The sequence below is a fragment of the Bos indicus x Bos taurus genome, chromosome 17, assembly GCF_003369695.1.
Source record: "Bos indicus x Bos taurus breed Angus x Brahman F1 hybrid chromosome 17, Bos_hybrid_MaternalHap_v2.0, whole genome shotgun sequence".
In the NCBI taxonomy this organism is placed as follows: domain Eukaryota; kingdom Metazoa; phylum Chordata; class Mammalia; order Artiodactyla; family Bovidae; genus Bos; species Bos indicus x Bos taurus.
This window is the reverse complement of record NC_040092.1, coordinates 28626611-28643976: the sequence shown is the minus strand read 5'-3', so window position 1 is coordinate 28643976 and position 17366 is coordinate 28626611. Positions and strand designations below refer to the sequence as shown.

The window sequence follows — 17366 nt, the reverse complement described above, 5'->3', positions numbered from 1 at the left end:
AAACGTCAGTACCTGCTACCTCTGGAGGCCCGAGTTGGCATCTTGCCACATATTAATAAGCTATGACAGGCGGGCATCCTGATTGAATGCCAGTCAGCCTGGAACACACCAATCCTACCTGTAAAGAAGGAAGGGGTCTAGATTACAAGCCTGTGCAGGACCTCAGACTGGTCAAACAAGCAGCTGTAACCCTATACCCCACTGTTTCTAACCCCTATAACTTGCTCAGCCTCCTCTCACCTAGTGCTAAGATCTATACTTGCCTGGATCTAAAAGACGCATTTTTTTTTTTTTTTTTTGGATCTGCATTGCTCCAGTATCTCAGCCCATTTTTGCCTTTGAATGGGAAGATCTAGCAGGGGGCACCAAATGACTATTTACTTGGACTCGCCTCCTGCAAGGATTTAAGAATTCTCCAACCATTTTCAGGGAAGCCTTGGCTTCCAACCTGGACTCATTTCACCCAGAAAGGTTTAGATGCTGGCTATAATAGTACGCAGACGACCTGCTGTTGGTTGCAGAGAATAAACAGGCCACCCCGCAATGGCGGGGGAAACCAACTGGCAGATAGAGCCGCAAAACAAGTGGCTGAGGAATTTGTAGGTGCTGGGGGTGGGACTGTTAAGATTCTTGTGCCCTCGAGAATGCCAATGCCGGAGTTAACTTCAACTCTCCCACAGTATACCCTGCCCCAAGACCAGCTGGCTGAAACAGAAAGGGCCACCAAAAATGAAAAGAGTTTGTGGGAACTGCTGGATCACAGGCTGCTAGTTCCCGAGGCATTAGCCCCTTCATTAGTGTCTCAGGTACACCAGACTACCCACTTGGGATGTGACAAAATGTAAAAATTAATTTGGAAATATTTCTTAATACCACGGCTTTCTTCCCTGTGTAAAATGGAATCCCAGAACTGTTCTGCTTGCTCAGAGGTCAATGCTGCCCCGGACATAAGCAGAAATCTCCAGGAATACAGTTAAAGGACACTGTGACCTTTGAACATTTAGAAGTGGGCTTTACTGAGATGAAACCCTGCCAACATGATTGTTATTTACTGGTCATGGTATGTACCTTCTCAGGATGGGTGGAGGCCTTCCCCACCTGAACTGAAAAAGCAAATGAAGTGGCTTGCTGTCTGCCTCAGGAAATAATCCCCAGATTCACGTTCCCACCAAGTATATGATCAGACAATGGCCCTGCTTTCACAGCTGATTTAATTCAACCGGTATATAAAGCTCTAAATGTCAAATGGAAATTACATACAGCATATAAGCCCAAGTTCCAGAATGGTGCAAAGAACTAACTGAACCCTTAAAGAAACACTTTCAAAATGGATTATAAAGACTGATTATTCATGGATGGACTTACTTCCAGTGGCCTTGCTCAAATTAAGAGTGACCCCGCATTCCCATGGTTATTCTCCTTATGAAACTGTCTATGGGAAACACACTCCCATAGTAAGACAGGTATTAGCAAATTTGCCACAGGTAAGAGGGGATGGGATTTCACAGCAAATGGAACAATTAAGTAAGGTAATAAACCAGGTAACTAAGTTTGTCCAAGAAAGGGTGCCATTCCCCCTTGGGGAACAGATTCATGAATTTGTGCCCAGTGATCAAGTGTGGGTCAAGGACTAGAAGTATGATTCCTTGGCCCCACACTGGAAGGGTCCATACACTGTTGTTCTAACTACACCTATAGCAGTTAAAATCGCAGGTGTCACTCCCTGGATCCATCACACAAGGGTGAAGAGGACATACCACGCAGACCTGGAGGATGCTGAGTGGACTGCACAGAAGGACCCCACTGATCCCCATGAAACCAAGATCATCTTAAAAATAAAAAAGTAAAAATGAAGCTCTGCAATCAACTCCTGCTACATGGACTTTCCTGTATCATCTTGGGACTAACCATAATTTCAACACAAAACATTTTTATCTCATGGCACATTCCTATGCGAACTTCCATAACACTTCTAACTGTTGGGTTTGTGGGGCAATGCCTTTGTCAGTAATAGATAGATTCCCTTGGTGGGTGTCTCCCCTCCATAGAGAGGACTTTAGCCCCCTCTGTTCCTTTTTGAGACAACAAAGAAACAACAATCTCTTTGGTAACTCACCATCTGTCACTTCTTTCTTGGTATAAACTGAAATCTAATCAGATTGATCAAGGCCATGGGGTGACATCTGAAGTAAATGCAAGCTTTACAGAAGTGACAAAAGCCTATAGTTTTTACTTAAAAAAATAGTAAAGATAAGAACTCTATGGCCAATAAAAGGGGCCAATCCATCAGGTACTTTGAACAATTTTACCAGATATGGGGTGAATATTTTTGGATGACTCCAGAAAAAGCCCAGCCTATTGTCCCTATCCCTATCTGCTGGGAACAAAGGGAGCAAAAGATTGGATTTGGTGACTATCCCATAGATCCAAAAGAATTGAAATACATGGGATACTTATCTTCTGAGCAATGTAACCAAATATTAGAGGTCACCTATTGCCAAGATTTACCAGCTCGCTGGCCTGGCTCAGACTGGAAAAACAACCCTGGGATCCGATGGGTGGCCCCTAACAACATTCAATGGCTGTGCGGGTCAAATTTATGGTCTTGGCTTCCAGTTGGTTGGGTCGGCCGCTGCACTTTAGGATTTGCCTTTGCTCATGGAAGTATTAAGCCATCCTTATAACAAGCCCCAGTAAATTTGCTGTATTTACATGTGTGGTGGGCAAGGTATGTATTTCAATGGTATGATTATCTAGCTGCCTTGTTCATACCATCTATAGGAACAACAGATATTATAATTAAAGTAGAAGCTCTAACTAACTTCAAGAAACAGGCCCTCCTGGACAACACAAAGGCTATCCAAGCTTTAAATGAAGAACAAATACAAATAAGAAGGGAAGTGATTCAAAATTGGATGGCTTTAGACATACTTACCGGAGAAGGCAATGGCACCCCACTCCAGTACTCTTGCCTGGAAAACCCCATGGATGGAGGAGCCTGGTAGGCTGCAGTCCAAGGGGTCGCTGAGAGTCAGACACGACTGAGCGACTTCACTTTCACTTTTCACTTTCATGCATTGGAGAAGGAAATGGCAACCCACTCCAGTGATCTTGCCTGAAGAATCCCAGGGACGGGGGAGCCTGGTGGGCTGACGTCTATGGGGTCGCACAGAGTCGGACACGACTGAAGCGACTTAGCAGCAGACATACTTACAGCCACCCAAGGAGGGACCTGTGCTATAATTAAAATTGAATGTTGTGTGTATATTCCTGATTTATCTGGCAATGTATCAGCTGCTCTAGATAACATGAAAAAACAGGTAAAATCTATGTTTAATGATAACCCTCCTTTTTGGACTTCTGTTTGGCCATGGATAAAGGGCAATTGGTGGAAGGCTATGTTAATCTTGTTGTAGTTGCTCTGTTAATTTTGTTATGTGGACCTTGTATTCTCCAGTATATTGTCTGGTTGGTGTCGCTGAGATTGGCTGCATTCACCCAAATATATGCCAAAAGAGCTAATGTACAATACATCCCTACGAGTGATGCTCATACTAGAAGTTGAGAGCATCAAGAAGGGGGAATGAAAAAGCAAAAGAGCAGGTTGCCCTGACTGGATAAAAACCAGGCCAAGCAGACCCTGTAGCTAGACCTCCTGGAGCCAGAAGGAATGCAACATCCACCACGTAATCTTAATAATACTTATTGATGTAGACCAAATTGTATGTCCAGATAGCTTTAGAATGTAAATTCATGGCTGTAACCTGACTGTATCTCTTACTAACATTGTCCAGAGTGGACTTTGGAGAATCTGAGGATGTGGGCTTGGACATGTACACTTTGGGTATAAAAGGTTGTCACAAAAATCAGTTGGGGTCCTTGGCTAAGGAGGAAACTCTGTCTCGGACCCACTGGTGTAATAAACTGCACTTCAGGGGACTTCCCTGGTGGTCCTGTGGCTAAGCCCCCAAGCTCCCAATGCAGGGGGTCTGGGTTCAATCCCTGGTCAGGGAACTAGATTCCACATTCCACAACGAAGAGTTCACATGCTGTAACTAAAGATCCCACATGCCGCAATTATAAGATCCTGAGTGCTGCAACTAAGAGCTGGGGCAGCCAAAATTAATGAAGTTAAAAAAAATAAATAAATACATAAACTGCACTCCACTATCCACACTGTCCTTCTGACTGAGTTTTCTTTTTGGAATGTTTGGCTATAACACCTTGACCAAATCCCTTTTCAGCAACTTCCCTATGTTTCTCCTACTATCCAAATTTGTCCATGTTTATTCTTTACTTCCTCATCCTTTATCATTAAACTCATCCCAATCTACCACCCATCCTCAATATACCATTCAGTATTTACACCTAGTTCAGTTCAATTCAGTCGCTCAGTTGTGTCCGACTCTTTGCGACCCCATGAATCGCAGCACGCCAGGCCTCCCTGTCCATCACCAACTCCTGGAGTTCACTCAAACTCATGTCCATCGAGTCGGTGATGCCATCCAACCATCTCATCCTCTGTCATCCCCTTTTCCTCCTGCCCTCAATCCCTCCCAGCATCAGGGTCTTTTCCAATGAGTCAACTCTTCAAGGTGGCCAAAGTATTGGAGTTTCAGCTTCAGCATCAGTCCTTCCAATGAACACCCAGGACTAATCTCCTTTAGGATGGACTGGTTGGATCTCCTTGCAGTCCAAGGGACTCTCAAGAGTCTTCTCCAACACCACAGTTCAAAAGCATCAATTCTTTGGTGCTCAGCTTTCTTCACAGTCCAACTCTCACATTCATACATGACCACTGGAAAAACCATAGCCTTGACTAGACAGACATTTGTTGGCAAAGTAATGTCTCTGCTTTTCAATATACTATCTAGGTTGGTCATAACTTTCCTTCCAAGGAGTAAGCGTCCTTTAATTTCATGGCTGCAATCACCATCTGCAGTGATTTTGGAGCCCCCAAAAATAAAGCCTGACATTGTTTCCACTGTTTCCCCATCTATTTCCCATGAAGTGATGGGACCAGATGCCATGATCTTAGTTTAACCTCATAGTAGCATTTAAACAACTGATTTTACCTTCCTTCTTCAAACACTAATTTGTTCTGGTTTAGTAAAATTCTAGTTTTACTTACTTTAGATATAGGTCTCCTTGGTCAGTGGTAGACATTCTCTTTTCACACTATCCATTTTCCCTGTGCAATTTTAGTAACCTCCACAAAACCCATTACCCAGTCTATCTCCTGATGTTGCTAAAATTGTATCTCCATCCTAGACATCTCCTCAGGTCCAGATCAACATATAAGCCTGCTCATCTAATGTCTCATATAACATGAGTAAGACAAATTGTAACTACTGCTTTTTACTTCCATCATAAGTTCCTCTTTCTGTATTTTGTTTCTTAATAAATTAGAGCTACTCTGGTCAGTATCTGTAACACCAAGTAGCAAATCTCAAGGGTTCACTCAGCATTTAAAATCAGTAACTTCCCCTTTACTTGAAGACTCACTGGTTTTCTCATGCTGAAATGTTGGGATTTCCTTCCTGCTTCTCTGACACCTGCTTTCAATGACCTCAGCTCCATCCACTCTACACTAAGCCCAAAAGTTCTATCAACATATCATTTCCATTCCTCCCTTTTCTATGGTATTATCCAAATTTGTACAGTCAGCATAAAATATTTAACTACAAACCTTGTGACCTTTGTCTTTAAAAAAAAAAAAAAAAGACAGTAAGATTACTGTATTGACTCTATTCCAATAAGCTTATTTTTCTCATATAAAAATATGCCCAAATATAGGCAGTGTAGTGCTGGTACAACCATTTGAAGATATCTTTGTGAAACCAGGATCTCTCTGACATCATCCTTATTTAGGCCATGCTTGTCATCCTCCTGGTCACAAGATGACTCATTCAGCTTTATGAGTGCAATATCCAAAGGGAAGATAGAATGACAAAGTGCAAAAGGCAAAGAGAAAACACTAGATAGATCTGTCCCCAGTAATACTGTCTATATTTGATTCATCAGGAATGAGGGGAATGGCTCCGCATGGCAGCAAAGCTGCTGAAAAGAGTTCTATAATTAGACGTGTTGATATAAGCTAAAATAGGATTGCCAGTAGGGAGGGATGAAGTGAATATTCATTTGGCTACTAGCAGTATCTGTCACACCAGGCCAGAAAGCAACTCTCAAGAAAATGCTAGTAAAGTAGTATCATATAGTTCAGATACTTTGAACTTAATACAATTAACTTAAAAAATCAATAAGGTAACTGCAAACATATTAAAAATACATGATTTTAAACACTCATGGATCAAAAAAGACTTAATGTCATAGTGGATATTAGACAACACTTAGATTTAAAACAAAACAAATTATCATAGACCAAAATGTGTTATATAGCTAAAGGTGTGTTTATAGGACTATTGATAGCCTCAAATGCTTATTTTAGAGAACAAACACTGAAACAATGGCCATGAAATCCACCTTAAGACAATGAAAAAGGCAGCCTCACATTCTTAACTGTTACAGGGTTTCTCTTCCAGTGTGAATTCTCTTATGTATAATAAGTGAAGAACTCTGACTGAAGGTTTTTCCACATTGAATACATTCATAGGGTTTCTCTCCAGTGTGAGTTCTCACATGTCTTCTAAGAGAAGAAGAAACACTGAAGGTTTTCCTACATTCCTTACATTCATAGGGTTTCTCCCCTGTATGAGTTCTCACATGCATTTTAAGAGATGAGAGACCACTAAAAACCTTCCCACAGCCAGTGCATTCATAAAGATTCTCTCCAGTGTGTATTTTCTTGTGAACTTTAAGGTGAGAGCTTGTGTTGAAGGCTTTTCCACAGTCATCACATTCATAGCGTTTCTCCCCACTGTGTATTCTCTTGTGCACTATAAGGTAAGAACTTGTGCCAAAGGATTTTCCACAATGATTACACTCATAAGGTTTCTCTCCAGTGTGAGTTCTCACATGAACCTTAAGAGATGTTTTTTGACTGAAAGCTTTTCCACACTGATTACATTCATAAGGTTTCTCACCAGTGTGAGTTCTTACATGTCTCCTTAGGGTTGAGGAATCATTGAAGACTTTCCCACATTCTTTACATTCATATTGTTTCTCACTCATGTGACTTCCCTTGTGCAAAATAAGATTAGAAATCCTTTTGAAAGTTTTTCCACACTGATTACATTCATGTTTCTCGTCAGTAGGAGTTTGCTCCTGTTGCTCAAGGGATGAATGATGACAAAAGATTTTGTTTTTATTACATTCATAGGAATTCTCCACCATGAGAAAATTGTTGCATATAGGAAGCATATTATTATGTTTGAAGTGTGTATCACATTTGCAATATGTGTACACTCTCTGTGCTATTTGAGTTCTTTCAAGATGCCACAGAGTTCTGTCAAATTCATGACTTTCACAGAGCCTCTCACTTACAGAGATATTTTCAAAATTGTTTAGGATTGGATTATGCTTCAAACACTCAATATTTAAGTAACATTTATGGCAATGTTTACTGGTAGAAACTCTCCTTGAAAAAACAAGTGTTGATCTAAGTTTAGAGTTTTCCTCTAATTCATGATAGTCAAACAATCTCTCCTGAGATGTTGTCTTCTTTTGAGTAAATGTCACTTGCCTCAAAATTCCCTCTGGGATCTTATGTTGTTTTCTGATTCTACCACATTCCCAGTCTTCTTTTAATGTAGAAGACCAATCATCCATTGTGAATCTTATTATTTTCATGCCACCAGATGATTTTTCACCCAAAATATTCTGATTATAAGTTGACTCTTTGGTTTTGAATTGAATCTCCCAGTCTGGACAGGTGCCTTGGCGAATTCTGCTTTTCACAGTTCTTATGTCTTCTTGACCCGACAGGGAGATCACAGGCTTGCATAATTGATATTCCACTAAGGTGAGATTTATATAGTTTTCCAACATCACATCTCTGTACATACTTCTCTGAGCAGAGTCCAGCATCATCCACTCCTCCTGGGTGAACTCCACAGCCACATCTTTAAAAGACATTGGTCCCTGTAACCAAGTTGCTGGGAATCCTGGCACTATCCTTTCCCCCTTAGTATTTCTCATATAGAAACAGGCAGAGTCCTGTGCAGGCAGAGCCCATATTGAGGATAGGTCAGTGGCCGCCATCTTGAGCGTTTGAATGTGACATCCACCTGTACAACAGGGCTGAGAGATCTGGATACTTTTTTTTGTTTCTCTGGTCCAATCAGGTCAGGAATGCATTTCACTGGGTGTCCTCCCTGTAGCCAAAGAGGCAGGTTCGGGTAAAAGAAGAAAGGTAAAAACAGGGTTCCATGGGAGGCAAGGTAAAAAAAACAAACAATTGTAGACCCTCCCCTGTACCTTCCAGCAAGGTCTCATCAATTTAAAACATTTATTGGGATTTGTATTGATATGCAACATAGTCATCTTTGGCCCCCTTCTAGAACTACTGCCTTGGTTATTTATACTGGCTTCTCCTGTAGACTACTACTGAGCTCTGGGTAGAAAAACAAGATTTTTAAAAATTGAAGTCAAAGAGAATCAGTTTAAAAAAGGCACATTTTCTTGAATTTCATGCATACCTTACTACTTTTTCAGTTCACTTTTTAAAATAAAAAATAATTTTCCTGCTAATCACAACTGTTTTAGGTAAATTTATTTATTGTATATGTAACTAGGTATTTACCTAAACAACCTCACATGTAATTAATAGGACTAATGATTTGGCTGCTACCCTACTTAGAATTTTATTGGAGTTGTTAAAGGTAAACGTGACTTTGAAACAAATGTTCATTTGATTACCTTCAATTTAATCTCTGTCCCCAAAGTCCATATTTCCTTATGATAATTCATTCTATCTAAAACTTGAATGGGATTAACAAAGAGGCATGAACTATGTTCTAAGTTTTGAGACTGAGGCCTTTAAATTTCAGATGGTACAATACTTCCTGAATAATTTTTATAATATAAATATTGAAACAACTGACACATTGTGTGAATAGAAATGAGGAATGCTTGGAAACTTTAAGGATCACAACAAATCATGCAATAATATATTACGCTAATATTTTTACAAATCTCACTTTTTTAAGGTTAGTTGATAACTTTCAAATATAAGACTTCTATCTCAGTATTATACTCTAATAGAGTTCAAGTTTAATGGACAAAATTAGAGAACTCACATTTTTATTTAGACAAAGATCTTCAACAGGTAGATTTTATGTACCTAATCCAGAAGTGTACATAAGACTGTCATTTTAATGTAAATCATATAGAAATATACATCTGATTTGTTCCTTGCAGGTATCCTGAGTATCCAGAACACTCCCCATCATACATGCCCAGAACTGACTCAATTAACAACTACAAACTGAAATTAATCACTACCATTTAAAATTGAAACAGAAGTCCAGTATCTATCCCAAAAGATTTTGAGCCCAAAACTTTCAAGGGAAAAATCATTTTACCAAATAGAAGAAAAAAATCTGTGCTTCTCGAATTACTCATGAGACTAGTAAAATCTTGCAAGGATAGTACAAAAAAAGATTAAAGTGCAATCTTAATTATGAACATTGAAAAAGTTCTAAGTAAAATATTAGTTAATTGAATATGGCAGTGTATTAAAGTAATAATACAATGTCACATTCAAGCAGGGTTTAACCAGGAATGCAGGAATGGCTGAAAAGCAGAAAAACTATTATTGTTATTATAATGTCAGGTTATAATGAACACTCTTGTATCCATCACTCTTGTTTTGAAGCAGATCTGTCTGGGAATGATGTATTACTCATAAATATTTCAGAATTTATCTCTGAAATTAAAAACTCCTAACCAAGATATTATTATCACACCTATAAAACTAGTAATAATTCCTTAATGTCAAATACACCAGGCAGTCTTAAAAATTTTCTGTTACCTCATAAATGTTTAACTCCACTCCCACCTTGTTTCTTTGACTCATGGTTGAAATAACGTTCATACAATCTTACATTCTTTAATTTAAAGTTTGCCACAGAGAAACGATATCTCATTACTGTGATACAGCTCAGTAACAGATTAAGGTGTGCGGACAAAGGATGTCACAACAAAGGATGTTGTGGCTTTCAAGCCATCCAGCCACTACAGCCACCCTAGACTATGTATCCTGAGGGGATTCAGCATGGAGAAACACAGGATACTGACCCTAGATAGATAAGGCGCATAGCAAAGGAATAATTACAATAAACTCGGACTCTTGCATCTTCCCATACACAAAAAGTGCTAAATTCATTAACCTGAGATATCTAGTTTTCTTTAATTAACAGTATTTTTTTGATGTTCCGACTACCAGTTCTTTCTTATAAAAACTCCTATATATCCTGGCTCCTCCCTTCTCTTTGGAGCAATCTCTCAAAGCTATTAAGAAAATTCACAGAATAAAATATAATTCTCAACTTTCAGGTTGTGTATTTTTTTTCAGTTAACAGTTCTGGCAACCAACTAAGGGACCCAGAGTTGACTTCTCTCCTTCACATGAACTCTACAATGAGCCAGAGTCTTAGTACAGGCCTCCTGTGCCCATCTGCCTCTTCAAAGAGTTCAAATGAATATGGTGAATCTCTCTTGCTTCTCCTGGTTCTCCCAACTACTTGCTGATGATACCGCATTTTATTTGAGGGTGTACAACAGGTACTTGGCTCACCAGGTGAAAGATACTAGGGGCGCTTGGTTGACAGACACTATAAAAAAGTTACCACTGCCACCACCCTACTTCACATACACAGTTGGAAGATCCTGGGGGACCCAGGATGAAAGACAGCAGGATTTGTTCAATTGAAAGACACTTTAAAAACTAAGAAAGACACTGAGTAATCTGGGCTGAGTGGTTAGGTAGGAGGTTGACCTGATGTTTTTCCTCAAAAGGCTACCTTAGCAAGAATTTGTCAGAATAAAAGTGAAAACATTACAATAGCTTTCAGCTCTGAAGAAGGGACATCTCAGGGCCAGCAATGGCTTTCTCAGGCAACTGAGAAACTTGCAGGAATGCTAAAGGCAAATCTTCATAGTGTCCAGCTATCCCTATAGGGAAATCCATTCAAGTTAACTTTAAAAACTTACTCTCCTGGGGACAGAAATAAGAACTAGACACTATGTGATCAAAGCACCATGATGGTCTTCTACTACCAGAGGGATAACTGAAACACATTAGAGGAGCAGAGAAGACTCTAGGGTAAAAACCTAGAGGAATTAAGCTCATAAGCAGCACACTGGTCCACCACATAATTTCACTGGCAAATTTTATCCTCAACAAATTCAATTTTAAAATGGGAAATAGATTCTCTCAGGTAAGCTAGGGGAATCAGAAAGCCAACCTCCAACTAACACCCTAGCTAGATTTATGTACATACAGAGCTCATACTTGCAAGAACCTACCTAATTGGGGATTAAAGGAAATCTCACCCTGAAAATGACTATGATGGGGCCCTTTTTCTGCATACACAGTCAAGTTAGAGAAAGTTAGCTTGATAAAACATCTTTTCAGAATTCTGACCTTAAAGATAAAAGCCCTTCTATGGTGAACCTGCATTTCTCTTTCCTGTGTCTTTGAGACTAAATGTTCTACCTGTTCTTATGTGGTATATGTGTGTGTGACTTGAGAACTTGGTCTCTGCCATCCAAAAGGCACACATATCATGTTCATTTGATGACAAATATCTGTCTGACTGTACCAACTGTTTGGGGCTTTTTGCCATCTTAACCTTCATTGTGTCAGTCTGTACAATGAAGACCTTCACTTTCTTAAACTCTTTTTGGGAGTAAACCTTCTGGGTCTTGCTTAGGTGGCATCCTTTACACTGTCTTGTAGGGAAGCCTCTTGCATCTTATTAGTTTGGGTCACTACTATCATATATTTCATTAATGGCCAGATGATGGAGCCATCAAATGGAAGAAACTTCTAAACTGGTAAATTTTTAGAGAGCTCTCATTATAAACAGTTGTTTTCTTGGTACTTATGGGGGGAAATAAACCACATTAAATGATGGAAAAATTATAAAATTATTTATACGCACACACACACATAAAATAATTAACCTAAGAACTCTTTTAATTTAAAACAAAAAAAAAAAACACCAGTTTGCGAAGTCTTATTTGTGGCCTCTGCTTCCCCTCAATGGATCTTACAGATGCTAATAAAAACAAATTAATGTTAATTAGGTAAGTCAACAGGAAATTTTAAAAAACTGAAGGAAAGTCTACAAACTTTTTCCTAACAAGGGGAAATTTTAAAGTAACTCATCCCCACAAAGATAAATCTCTCAATGGTTATTAAGAAATGGGATAAATAAAAAAGACATTAAGGGAATTAAAACAAAAAGTTTTGATGCAATACTATCTCAGGTTGGATGGGCCAAAGGGACACCCATTGGTCCCCAACATTAAAGGGCCCCAAACAAGTCCACCTTATTTACCCTGAAGCAGGAGATAGATGGCCCTCAGGGCAAACAATTGGAGTTTCATTCTCTGTGGATCCATACTCCAAGATGAAAACAGCAGGACAACTGAGGAGGCTGGGCCTTGGCCAGACAAAAGATAAGTGACCACTTATTTTTCAGTCTTAAAGTCAGGAGGATTCCCCAACTACACAAACACAGAGAAGTTCCTTAGGGGACAAAAACGAGGGGGCGCCATCCCATAGTAAATGATGCTAACTACCCATAGGCCTCTGCTGTAACACCCATCTTGGCTAAGAGATGCATGGGAGGATCCTGAGACATACCAAATATGTACTCCAAATCAGGCAAATCAAAAAGGACTGACCAAAGGAAAATCAGAAGAAATGCCCCATGTAAGTGATTTAAACTGCCCCAAGGGTGCAACTCTCTGAGTCTACCCGTGTGTCTATACACAAGTAATGGATTCTTTTTCCTCCTAATAAACACTTTACTTGTTTCACTACTTTCCATCTTTGTGGCATTTATTTTCTGCAAAGCTGAAACGCCAGGGCCTTGCCACTGACCACTGGTCTAGTCCCTAGCATTCGGTGCTCTCAGTGCCACAACTCAACCTCAATCTCTGTCCAGGAACTGAAGCTGTTGCAGCCCAAGGCCACCGAGACCAAACCAAACACACACACACACACACACACACACACACACACATAAAGGGCTGGAAAAAATTACACTGAGATAGCTGACCAACAATTACTTGGGGCAACAGGCCAATTAACCAAGTTAAAAGATTGACAAAAAAAGGCCTGAGTCCCTTGGTTCAACCCTTTACTAGGGACCCCAGAGCATTTGACATAAAATAGATAAAAGGTCAGGGGATAAAAGAAGGCAAAGCTTCCATGACTCCTTGTAAGACCAAGACTTGTTGATAGGCTTCCTTTACTGTTGGGGACCAATTGGTACTATGTCCCCTGCTTGGTACTTTTATTATAAGACAGCATGTAGATATGCCCCTCAAGAAATCTTAATTAAACTTACTAAAGGAAACCAATAGAGTCATACAATATAAAGTAAAAACTGGGACCAATATTCAGGGGCTGCTGCTGCTGCTGCTAAGTCACTTCAGTCATGTCTGACTCTGTGCGACCCCATAGACAGCAGCCCACGAGGCTCCCGCGTCCCTAGGATTCTCCAGGCAAGAACACTGGAGTGGGCTGCCATTTCCTTCTCCAATGCATGAAAGTGAAAAGTGAAAGTGAAGTCACTCAGTCGTGTCCGACTCTTAGCGACACCACGGACTACAGCCCACCAGGCCCTCCGTCCATGGGATTTTCCAGGCAAGAGTACTGGAGTGGGGTGCCATTGCTAACAAAGTTAATAACAGATTTTGTTCTGGGTCTAATCTGTGCACTCAGAGGGCCTTTATTGAATGCCTTACTCAAGCTTTTGAAGACAGTGAACCCTAAAGTTCTATGAATAGTATACAGAACTCTTAATTTTCAGTTTATTTGGAAATCATCTCACCCCAAATCTGATTCATAGCCCACTTAAAGGTTTATTAAGGACAAATAGAAGTCTTAAAAAATTTTTCCACAAATAATAAAGCCTTAATCATCTAAGCAAGTAAATTTAATTTATTCCCACTGTTAATTATAAACTAAATTTATATTGTAATACCTGATTCAGAACTAAGTTTTTAAAGTGATGCTATGAGATCTCTAGACTGTCTGTTTATATGTGTGTGTACACATTATACATATAGATGTCTCTATCTTCAGAAAATATTATCAAAATTAAACTTATAAAGAGTTCTATTTAACTGGCTTATAAGTAAGCACTTACAAATTAAATATTTCAAAATATAAAAAAAAACTGGTCAGAATGAATTCCAGGCTCACATGATCTAGAGGAAATACTCAATATTAATTAACATTCAGTATTAAAGCTAGCTTATAAGCTTGCTGGTTTATTCAATATAGACAGGTCTTATTTTTATTGTACCTAGGTTTATTGAAGGTCAATATGTTCATGTTATTTCTGTTGCAGATTTGTCAGCAAAAAATTAACTTGGTAGGATGGTATTTTCATAACTTATAAAAGTAAATGAGGTAAGAGTTTTCAAGTGAACTCTTTAGGAATAATTATATATCTAAAATAGTTTCTCCTGATTTTTAGTAACTTGAATTTTTCTAAGTTAAGTTAAATGATGGGAATTCATTAAATAGCCAGGTCATTTCAGGTAAGATAAAACACGTGAACATTAATTGCTTAAACAGGTCTAAATTTACCTCCTTTTGTCTCCTTATGAGACAGAAACTAAAGATGTTTGGGATTTTTAGACACATGTCTTGTAAGACACTGAAGAAAGAAATCAGAAAATACATGCTACTAGGGGTTATGGAAAATTCCAAGTTTGCCAACCAGGAAATGCTGCAATGACAAACAGTTCACAACTGCATGCTGCACGCCCGCTTTCCCTAGAGATTAAGGTTTGAAGGGTTAAAACTGAAATATAATCAATAAATATTAAGGAAAGCATTTTAATGTGCAAGGGGATTAGAAGTTATGTTTTCGGTAAACGAAGGTATGAAGAATAGAAGTGAATTTGTTGGGTAAATAAGGGTGATTTTGTCCTGTAGTTGGTTATTTCTTGATAAAAAAAAATACGGGACAACCTAATGTGGATACAGAAAGTTTTGGAAAGTTCGTAGAAAAGGAGCCCCGAAAAAGTAATTTTGTATATGTCAAATTCTAACTAAAAAGAGTTCTTTTGACCTTTAGCCAACTCTGAGATGCTTCAAAGGAGCCCTGAGACATCTGACAGAAGAATATTAAACTAGGCTTACTTGGTATGTTGAATTACTTGAGAAGCATTGTCGGGTGACTGGAGATAAATCTTAGGTTATATTGTATCGGTAAATGTCATTAATACAGATATTCCAAAACTTATTTGGCATTTCTAAAAATATGGTATGTCCTGGTATAATGTTACCAGTCATAATTCTAGTTATTGAAATGCTTTATGTCACAGAAATATGCAAGTTTCTTGGCAACTGCCTTGTAATTAGACCTTTGACCATGTCATTCTAAGAATACTTTTGTAAACAAAGATAAAACATTTATCTTTTTCTCTCTACCTGATCCTTCCATAATTTGGCTTCTCCAGCTGACTGACTCCAGATGACTTGGCCTATTATGTCAAGATTACAACTAGTTATACTAATCATTGTTTTAATTTGCTCTCTCTCATTTTCAAATTATTTATGCCTTGTGTCTCTGTCTGCTATGGTATTAATGTTACCAGTTGCATTATATTCTGTTTTACAAGACTGTTGTCTCTTGCATTACACATTGTGTTACTAGGCCTCCAACAAAATTAATATCTCAAAACTGTTAATCATATATATAACTCTACACATAATTAATGTAATAGTACAACTCTAAATATGGTTAGAAGCAACAAGGGAAAACGTCTACTGGATCATAATAAACGAGTAATACAAGCAATCCAGAGAATTTCAGACGATCAACAGTGTCTAATCAAAAAAAAAACATAAAGTGAAAAAGTGAAAGTGTTAGTCGCTCGGTCCTGTCCCACTCTTTGCAACCCCATGGACTGTAGCCTGCTAGGCTCCTCTGTCCATGGAAGTCTCCAGGCAAGAATATTGGAGTGTGTTGCCATTCCCTTCTCCAGGGGATCTTCCCGACACAGGAATTGAACCTGGGTCTCCTGCATTGCAGGCAGATTCTTTACCATCTGAGCCACCAAGGACCAAACAAAAATCCTCAGCACATCAAATGGCCTATCAACAGAATCTTTTCCTGATTTAGGAATGAGAGCCTTCCCAGCACAGTGGACTAAATTGGTCATGCAGACTTCCCCAATGATCCAGTGATGAAGACTCTGCATTTCCACTTTAGGGGGCACAGGTTCTATGTCTGGTGTAGAAACTAAGATTCCACATGCCACGACATAGTAAAAAAAAAAAAAAAAATTTTCATGAAATGTTATGACCAAGAGGAGGCACTGTGTTACAAGAATGTCATTTGCCATATCAGCAAAGAATGCTGCAGCCTTCAGGTGATCTGGCCACTGCAGATCAGCACCCTGAAGGGATTCAGGATGGAGAAACATAGGATACTGTCCCTGGAGAGTGAAAATCCTTATCAGAGGAATGCTTTCAATAAGCCCAGACTCTTACATCTCCCCATACATAGAAATGTGCTAAAATCATTAACTTGATGTTTGGTTTTCTTTAACGTAATTTTGTTTTATGTTCTAACTACCTGGCTTTTGTCGCAAATCTCCTGTATATCCTGGCTCCCCCCTTACCTCTTGGGAAGGTTCCTCAAAGCTGAGAGGCTGCTCCCTGGCTTAATTGCTCAACAATACACCCCCTAAAAAAAAACATAATTCTCAACTTTTAGGTTATGCTTTTTTTTTTTTTTTTCCAACTGACAGGTGTTAAGACAGACTGAAAAAAAGCACCAGAATAAAGTAAGAAGTACAAGCTGGACACCTCTGCTCCTCTCACTCACGGAAGAAAGTCAGACTCTTCCCCAGCGCCTGGCGCTGCTCACCCCAAAACACCCACCCCGAGCCTGAGTCCGTCCCAGGAAACCCGGGCCGCAAGAACGCCGCCCCCTACCCACGGCCGACAGCCTGGAGAACCCGCCAGCCCCTTGTCCCCTCTCCCTACCGCATCTCCTTGACGTCCGTGAGCCTACGCGCTCACCTGTCCTCAGGGTTCACGGCCCTCGGGTCGGAACCACCAGGCCGCGGTGAAAAGGAAGCAGCGAGCACGAGGTGCAGGTAGCCGAACCGATGCTCTCAACCGAGAACAGCAGGGCAGAGGCGCGCGCTCGCCTGGCCGCGGAGCCAGGGCCAGGACTACATTTACCAGGAGCCCCCGCGCCACCCTG

General features: G+C 39.7%; 1 protein-coding gene across 2 annotated transcripts; it reads right to left on the bottom strand.

Annotated features, from left to right (window-relative positions):
* Positions 1 to 4973: 4973 nt before the first annotated feature.
* Positions 4974 to 17334, bottom strand: ZNF891 (zinc finger protein 891). 2 transcript variants are annotated; one of them, XM_027567189.1, is made up of 3 exons: positions 17180 to 17334; positions 16777 to 16841; positions 4974 to 8273 (listed from the first exon to the last, which is right to left on the bottom strand). In XM_027567189.1, exon 3 carries the CDS (start codon positions 8158 to 8160, stop codon positions 6523 to 6525), a length of 1638 nt encoding a protein of 545 aa, XP_027422990.1. In that variant the 5' UTR covers positions 8161 to 8273; positions 16777 to 16841; positions 17180 to 17334; the 3' UTR covers positions 4974 to 6522. The 2 variants fall into 2 exon arrangements, with proteins under 2 accessions (XP_027422990.1, XP_027422991.1); XM_027567190.1 differs by lacking the exon at positions 16777 to 16841.
* Positions 17335 to 17366: the final 32 nt, after the last annotated feature.